Here is a 9,456-nt window from a genome sequence, read left to right as displayed (position 1 = left end):
AGAAGATGAATAAAACACTTAGAACCAAAGACATGTAAGGTCAAAGGATATAAAAGTTGATGAGAGAACAAAATAGAATGAGGTACTTGGTGATGAAGAACAGAAGATGGCATGCGATTAATGAAATAGCATGCGATTATTGAAATAGCATGCGATGAGAACAACATCACCCCAAAACTCGTACGGAACATTACCATCAATTAGCAATGCACGAGCAGTCTCAATTAGGTGACGATTCATGCGCTTGGATACACCATTTTGTTGAGGTGTGTGAGGATAAGATGTTTGATAAAGAATGTCATGAAAATAAAATAATTGTTGAAATTGATGAGATAAATACTCACAGGCATTATCACTATGAAAAATACGAATAGGAAGACCAAATTGGATTTTGATTTCATTATAGAATAATTGAAAAATAGAGAATAACTTAGAACGATTTTTCATTAAAAATAACAAAGTACATCTAGAATAATCATCAATAAATATAACAAAATACTTAAACCCCAAAGAAGAAGGATGATGACCCATCCCGCAAATATGAAAATGGACTAAAGAAAAAGGAGACAAAACTCGACGACTAAGACAACTTGGGAACGTACTACGAGTATGTTTCCCCAACTGACATGACTCACAATGTTAAGTAGAAAGAGATGATAAATAAGGTGCCATCTTCTGAAGCTTGGCAAGACTTAGATGACCTAAACGAGCATGGATAGTAAGGGGAGAATCCAAAGTAGAGCAAGCTGAAGAAGAAGGGAAATTTTGATAAAGACCGTGAGACTCACACCTTTTGGCATTCACGTTTCCCAAACTCCGATCCTACAAAATGACAGAAATTTTCGTAAAGGAAACCATACAATCAAGGTATTTGGTAAAGCGACTAATTGAAAGTAAGTTAAAAGGGGAATTAAGAACATAGAGAACAGTATCCAGAGATAAAGCAGGGAAGAGAAGAACCATGCTGATCCCATAGGATTGGACCAAAGACCCATTGGCCATATTAATAGTAAGAAATGAATCATTAGTATAGAGGTGAATAAAGACATATACCAAAAATATATGATTAGAAGCCCCGGAATCAAGAGTCCAAGGACTTAGAGATTGTAACTGAACGATCCCAACAAAAGAATTACCAGATGGAAAAATGGTGGAAGTAGAACCAAATGCTTGCTTCTCAGACCACCAAGTCACAAACTCATTAAGAAGATATGCAGGAGGTTATAGTGCAGAAGGCAACCCTGGATCAGAAGCAATAGAAGGAGCCTGGCAACATGAGTAGTTTGAGGAGGCTGGGGTGTCTTGCCATGGAGCTTCTAACAGCGGTCAATAATATGATTGGTCAGATGTCAATGAGTGTAAAATAACCGACCTTTAGAGGGTTTATGTCCACGATCATTGGGGCCAAACAAAGACTCAGAAATAGGAGAGATAACATTAGAACCTATAATCACCAAAAAAAAGACCAAAAAAATAAAAAATGACAACTCACACAACTAACCAAAAAGAGTGGGGTTTGTATGTCACTAATAACGAGGTCAAAGCTCCAAAATAAGACCAGATCTATAACCATCTTGGAGAGGCTAGAAAAGCCAATCAGTTGCTGCCAGAAAGGAGGCGCCATACGTCGCCACGTGCAGCCCATCCGAATGGAGAGGCAAAACTGCCACGCGCACATGGATGATCAAACGGGGATGCTACTTGGACAGGCGAAACCATGCAGTCGATATAAGCACAACAGTAGGTGGTTCGTCGAAAAAAGTTGTCGGACGCAGTGGTCAACGACGGAGGAGCAGCAAGCAATGGGTTTCCAATGGAAGTGCACGAGGAGAAAGGGTTGGCAACAACGCATAGACAACCCAAGAGCAAAAATGATGTCCGAAAACTGACAAAGAGATAATATCCGAATTTTTTTTTGTAAAATGCGATGAACAATAGGTTCACCTGAGAAAATAAACGGATCAAGGTTTCTCTCGTTAGGCTCTAGATACTAAGTAGAGAAACAAGAGACGAAAGAAACATTGGAATAAATCTGTGTGTGTAATAACACAACTAGAGGAGTAGAGGTGGCAAAGCGGGCTGCCTGCCTTGTTCCGTTTGGGCGGGCAGAGCGAGCTGCCCACCAAGCCCGTGACATTTTACACTAAAAAATAAAAAATCCAGCCCAGGCGGGCTGGCGAGCTTGACGTGCGACGGGTTTGAAAAACTCAGCCCGCCCTGTCTTATTCAGCGGGTAGGCTGGCCGAGCCCGTTTTGCCATCTCTAAACAAAACAGAGGTTATGTTAAATATATAATTACTGGGTACATACAACCTAAAATATATGATATGAGACTAAGCCTACATTACTTATATTATATGTATATATAATGAGAAAAAAGTTTGTCCTTTATATGACACAACTTGTGTCATTTCACTTTCACAAAGATGTGGGACTCAAACCTTTATTTTTTATACGCTCTCTCTCTTCCATGATTTATCTCTTTCTCACTCTTAAAATGACACAACTTTATATCCTTTAAAATGACACACAGTTTTCCCATATACAATATGGGTTATATTTATCTTATGTTGCATAAGCGAAGCCAATTTTCTACACACACAAAAGAAGGGTGGGTCACACCTTTATTTTTTCTCTTTCCTCTTATCTGTGGGTCCTATTTGTAATTTTATTTCTATTACATGAGATAACTTTCTTCCTACAACATAAAAAAATTATTTCCCATACAATGTATGTATATATATATATATATATATATATATATATATGGGTTCGCTTTTTCTGCTGTTACTGCCTATGAAGCACCGACACTTCAAAAATCTTGATGTGTCGTGTCCGACACTTCCCGACACTCTCGGACACTCCGACACTCCAACACGCGTTATAGAAATTTAAAAAAAGTTTTAAAGGTTGCGTTGCGTTGAGTTTTTAGTTCCAACTATTAGATTCGTTAGATTACGATTACTATTTTATTGAGATTAATATAAATATTTGGGATATCTTATGTTTCTTCGCAAAATTTATGTATAATATAATTTTAAATTCATTTTTTTGTTAAATTATTGAATATTAAATATTATAGACACTAAATAAATTAAAAATATTATTAATATCAAAACGTGTTCTAACGTGTCGAAATCTAACATTTTTTAGAATTAACGTGTCGGAGTGTCGTGTCGTATCGTGTCTCGTGTCCCGTGTCGATATCGGTGCTACATAGGTTACTGCAGATAAGTTATATGCAGTAAGCCCAATACGACGTCGTTTTGGGACGGAAATCATGGTATTTTTGTAATTTTAATTTATTTCAGGATTATAATAGTCTTTATATTTATAAATTTTTAAGATTTCAATACCAAAACGACGCCGTTTTAAAAATAAATGCAGATAACTTATCTACATTAACTGCAGAAATATTTTTCCATATATATATATATATATATATATATATATATATTAAGTCTAATTCAGTCTAACTTAATATAAATTTGGTTCGTGTGATTTAATCATTATGCTATTCTTTATAAATATTATTCTATGAAATGAAATCCTTTGAAAATGTCATAACAAAAATGAAAGTAATCATTAATATTTATATTTTACAAAAAGATATCGTAAGGTGCTTCAATGTAGGGGTGTTCACGGTCTGGATTGGATCGGTTTTGGAAGCAAAAATCATCCGATCCAATCCCTTCGGTTTGATCATATAATTATCCATTCGGTTTTGATTTTTTTTCAAATCCGATCCGATCCAATCCAATTTTTTCCAGTTTGGATTGGATCGGTTTTCGGTTTTTTAAAAATCCTAAAATTTATTTCATGATTATTGTGCAAATAACATCTTTTGTATATATTGGCTTTGTAATTTTTTTTTGAAATACAAAAGCATTAGTAAACTATATTATAATTTTTTCAATTTTGGCAATGAGATATGAAGCTCTACAAAGATAAAATTTTGTTGATGAGATATGACTAGATTTTTTCTTGGGTTTAGTTGATGGTTAATGAGTCTTGGGTTTAGAAATTCTTAGGCTATGATTAGGGAAATACTCAAGTAGGTAGAGGAAAATTAATATATTGGATCGGTTTGGATTGGATCGGTTTTCATCAACCCATCCAAAAACCGATCCAATCCAATTAAAATTTACGGTTTTTAATCGGTTTTCGGTTTTTCAGTTTATTCGGTTATCAGTTTTTTGGTTCGGTCACTGCAATTTGAATCGGTTTGGATCAGTTGATAAACACTCCTACTTCAATGCACCCAAACAATGCAAAAAATATTGAGTTTGTTATACTGGATTTTAAGAATTTGGGCTTGTTATTTTCCGGTCTCAGGAATATATTGGGCTCATTAGCCCGAGCATACTATCTTGTATTATCTTTAGGCTTGTTATCGTTAGCCTCAGCCCAATATGAAATGAACATTTCACATTTGAAATTTCATAATAAAATTTCTCTCATCGTCTGTCTATATTTTTGAAGGGAAATCATTATCTCCATCTACATGAGATAAGAATTTTTTCCTACACAAATTCGTTTTCCGTGCCAATTAATTTTTCTTTTCTTTTTTAATTTAAAATGTGGGACCCACATTTAACTTATCTCTACTTTTTTTCTCTCCTACTATCCTACAACATAAGAAAATATGCACCCATTTTTGAAATGATATGATAAGAAACCTTTTTCTTACAAAGAATGTGGAAGAAAAATTATTACGTAAACACACAGCTTCCAAATTAAGTGTATTAAAAAAACAAATCATTTAGTATTTGGGGAAGGAAATTTTAATAATCAAATTGTGTTACTACTGATCAATCTCATCGTTAGATTGATTATATTGATCCAACGATTGTATTTATTTTCATCTTTGTATGGTTATGATTTTTCATATTTAATATGGTTATGATTTTTCATATTTAAAGTGAAAGTATTAAATATGGAAAATCATAAAAGTATTAAATTTGAAAAAATCATGACCATACAAATATGGAAATAAATATAACTGTTGGATCAACATAATCAATCTAACGGTGAGATTGATTGGTAGTAACATAATAATAATAATAATAAGAGAACTTGGTTACTAATTATAACAATTAAGGGTTTTACTTCTCTCATGTTGTATGAGAGAAGCTATCTCATGTTGTGAGATAAATTAAGTGAGGCCTACCAATTTTAAAAAAAGAAAGAAAGAAAGAAAAGAGAGGCACATCTTTTTATGTGAGAGTAAAATGAGATAGGAGTCTTATGTAGCATAAGAGTATAATTTCCCAACAATTAATTATGGGTGCATATTTTCTTATGTTGTAGGATAGTAGGAGAGAAAAAAAGTAGAGATAAGTTAATTGTGGGTCCCACATTTTAAATTAAAAAAGAAAAGAAAAATTAATTGGCACGGAAAACGAATTTGTGTAGGAAAAAATTCTTATCTCATGTAGAAGGAGATAATGATTTCCCATTAATTATTAACTGATAATGTATATAAGATCTATTTACATAATATACCTAACATGAATGCAGCAAGTAATCAAACATCCAATATCATCATCATCATCATGATCACATAAATAAAAAAAGATTCAACCCTTAACCCTTCTTCAAATGATAACAATTCACTCTTTCACCGTTCATCAGTGCAGATGACCAAAAATTTTACCAGTCCCCGGGATTGAGTGAGCCTGAAAGAAACCCTTTTTCAGTTCCATACCATTTTGGTTGCTGTGAAAAAAAAACACAAACAATCGAAACCTTAACTGGTGCATTGCGTATATGTATGCAGATTGCAGTTGCAGACACTAAACATTCGACGCAACAATAACACTCTCCTCAGTCCTCTCTCTCTCTCTCTCTCTCTCTCTCTCTCTCTCTCTCTCTATTCAATTCTCCATCTCATTTTTCTACCATTTTCTACCTATCTTTGCCAACCCCACTTTCAATTTCTAATCTTTCTTGAAAATCCCCAAGAACCCCTGTTTTCCCTTGGTTTTTGTTGATCTGGGTCGGTGTCAGATCTCAATTTGGAGTATTGGGTGTGTGTGGTTGAATTCCAATGTCGCAAGGTTACGCAATTGAGCTTTATTTGGACCCTGCGCTAGAAAACCAGGTTTTGAAAGCATGGAACGTTCTTGCTCGGAGACAAATCAGCACACAGTTGATCGAAATGGAATCACGACCTCACATCACACTCTTCTCCACACCATTCATCGACCCTTCAAAGCTTGAGTCACTGGTCAAGACCTTCGCTTCAAAGCAAGAGCCTTTGCCTCTCTCGTTCTCTTCAATTGGTACACTCCCTAATGACAACAACGTCCTCTTCCTCTCACCAACACCTTCAGTGTCATTGCTTCAGTTTCAGTCACAGCTCTGTGATGCTATCAAGAAGGAAGGCATTGACATTGGTGAAGACTATGCATTCAATTGTTGGATCCCTTATTGTTCCGTTGCTCATCATGTTCCCAAAGCGAGGATGGCTGAGGCTTTCTCTGTTTTAAGGGACTTGAAATTGCCCGTTAATGGTTATGCTACTGACATTGGCCTTGTTGAGTTTTCCCCAGTTCGTGAGCTCTTCTCCTTTGTGCTTGGCAACAATGTAGAGCCATGAGGTCCATTTTTACCAACCCTACTATTTCTAGCTTGCTTTCAAGGTTACTTTGTATTAAGTTAGTACTTTATAGTTAGATGATTGCATTTTATATCTTTTGGCATTTAATTGTTTTTGCTTCTAGAACAAATTAGTCCCTAGTCGAATTAGTTTCTACAAGATGAGAATTACCACATAAGTCTTAAAATATACATTCTGCCAGTCAAATTAGTTCCTGACTTAACAGCATTTAGAACTAATTTGAAGGACTAGAACTTCTGTCTAATTTTCATCTTTAAGGAGTAATATGATTTGTCAGGGACTAAATTGAATGGGAAACTTAGTTTTTCCCTAAAAAATTTTTGCTATAATGATTGCCAGGCTGGCTCAAAGTCATTGGTGTACTACACCAAAATTTGAGTACTGTTCAGGCATTTAACACCTCTCTATTTCAACAGGGGTTTTTGTCTGTAATTTGAGATTAATCTGTTTATTTTCTGTTCATGTACGTTCTGTTTTGTGTTAATCAACCACTAGGAAACATTGAAATGAACTCTGACTTGGTAATTGGCACATTACGATGTAAAGAATGTGAATAGAATTCATGGGATCATAATATGGTTATGATGCCAGAATCTATTACCGTGGCCAATATATCTTTCATTGCTGATTAATTTCTTCTGATCTTCCTAACCTGTCTAAAATGGTATTGAATTTCCTGGAAAAGATTTCATCGTTAAATGTGTTTCTGTTTCTTTTGTGATTTGATAACCATATGTGAACCTGAAGCTTCCATCCACGTGCAACATTTGTATATAGTTTTTTTATTTGTATTCTTGACTCATGCATCAGCTGACAGTTCTGAACTTCTGATTATCTAATTCCATTATAAAAAACTGTTAAACCATGTCTTTGCTTATTGATCTGTTCTTTGAATTTATGGTAATTGTTTTCATTGGCTCTTTTTTCTAACGGGGTACAGTTTTATTATAATTTTCATTCTCTTCTTCAATTGATTGAGGTCATTGGAATCTTCTTCTTTTGAGCTATGAAATAATCATTCAGTTTTACTAGTGGCCTGTATGACCTCTTTTACTAAGTTACTTATATCATTTCTTCATTAACACTCAGCAGCATAAGAGTTTCAAACTTTATGTAGTTTTCTGTCGTTTAATTTAAACCTTTTGGGGTTGTGGAATGCAAGCTATCTTATTTTATCTCACTCACTTATTATTGGAAGTATATCCTTCATTTGTAAGTATGGACAGTGATACTGATTTACATTGCTTCCTTTGTCCACGTGGTGTAGCTTAACCTTATTTAGAGTGAAATCATTTATGATGAATTCTGATTTGTAGAATATCAAAACTTTGTATTTTAGCTTCAACTTGGTATCCTTAATTGCTTCACTTTCACATATATAGTAATGCATGAAAATAATTTTTTTCTTGGACAGAGTTTAGATACCATGGTCTCAGAAGTATTTGCCACTGTGCCGAACCTCTTCAAGTTCATATGACTAATCTTATGTTTAGTTTTTCTTATTGACTGGCTGGAAAAGACTGAAATAGGTCAGCATCCAATGCTGGGCCTTAATGGTTCTATATTTTTAATAAGCTATTTGAGTTTTGTGTGTCCATAAATTTTGGTGTATTTTGATTCTTTTTTCCTCTCAGATTTTCTCCTGGTTGTTGTCTCTGGTCCCCTATGCCATCCTGTATGTTGGGGTTTATGAAGTCTAGGAAGGAGTGCTGTTTAGGGGTGTGCCTTCACTATTTCATATCTCATCATAGATGTATGAGATTTTTTATAACTGAAATTTTTTTTTCTTTCAAATTTTTTATATTCAATTTTATGCAACTTCATGGATGTATGAGATGCACCTTAGAATTTACCATTCTTTTCCATTATTAAGCTGCAAATTAACCAAAACCTAAGAAGTTCTGACACTTGAAAATGCTAGATGTATCTATATTTTACCCGTTTATTGAAGTGATATTAATACAATAGTGTGCACCAAAATGAACCGATGTTAGAATTTTGTTAACTCTAATACAATACTTGCTCGGATACTTCATGTGACAGCTTTTCGCTACTACTTTTGCAAATATGTGAAGTGTCACCAAGCAACTTGGATGATGAAAGGAGCTGTTGTGGATTGGTTTCGAATTATCCAAGTGGAGCAAGCTTGTTTGCAATAATTGAGCTTCAACTGAAGCAACGGTTGTTCAACTTTGAAACTGGTGGGCGATTCCATTATTGTTTTCAGCCAAAGACTCTCTTGAAGTTCAATTGATAAAAGATAAATAATGTCTTGTTTTATCAGCATCAATATTTAAGCTTTGGTATTGGAAGGTGATGTGTAAGAACTAAGAAATGTGATTATCATTAACGAATTAGATGAGTAACAGCCAAGTGCATTGAGTCTTAAACTAGAACCTAGTTTATTACTTTATCATATGATAAGAGATCCAAGAGAAAGAAGGTAACTTCTATACTACGTCTTTTTTTTTCTCTCCCAAACATTCATATGAAAGTTGATCATACATATAAGGGGGAGTAGATTCACTGAATTATATACATTAATAATTTTCCCTTTTTTTACACTAGAGTATGCTTAGCTCTCACAAATTGTTTTTCATGTTGTAAGAGATAATTTTATCTCTCATACACATATAAAAGTGTGTGAAACTCATGTGGGACCATGTGAAGAGAAATGAGAGAAAAAGATAAAAAAGATCTTATATATTTTTATATATAAAAGATAAAATTATCTCCTACGAGAGACATTAATCCCTAAAAAGATAACATAAACCTTATACGCTGTTATATATAACATAGATGTTATGCACTTTTATATTCAATTTTATACACTT

The 9,456-nt window shown here is 34.1% G+C and overlaps 1 protein-coding gene across 1 annotated transcript; it reads left to right on the top strand.

Annotated features, from left to right (window-relative positions):
* The first annotated feature begins 5,552 nt into the window (after positions 1–5,552).
* LOC133312540 (uncharacterized) lies at positions 5,553–9,134 on the top strand. The gene is made up of 2 exons (XM_061513758.1): positions 5,553–6,602; positions 8,666–9,134. Exon 1 carries the CDS (start codon positions 6,050–6,052, stop codon positions 6,599–6,601), a length of 552 nt encoding a protein of 183 aa, XP_061369742.1. The 5' UTR covers positions 5,553–6,049; the 3' UTR covers position 6,602; positions 8,666–9,134.
* The last annotated feature ends 322 nt before the right edge of the window (positions 9,135–9,456 follow it).

This window comes from Gastrolobium bilobum, unplaced genomic scaffold (genome assembly GCF_033153095.1).
Source record: "Gastrolobium bilobum isolate Gb01-03AN ecotype WA unplaced genomic scaffold, APGP_CSIRO_Gbil_v1 utg20371, whole genome shotgun sequence".
Taxonomy (NCBI): Eukaryota; Viridiplantae; Streptophyta; class Magnoliopsida; order Fabales; family Fabaceae; genus Gastrolobium; species Gastrolobium bilobum.
This window is presented reverse-complemented; position numbering and strand designations above follow the sequence as displayed.

Coding starts and splice junctions, on each gene's coding strand:
- LOC133312540 (XM_061513758.1), top strand. CDS start 6,050: ATGTCGCAAGGTTACGCAATTGAGCTTTATTTGGACCCTGCGCTAGAA.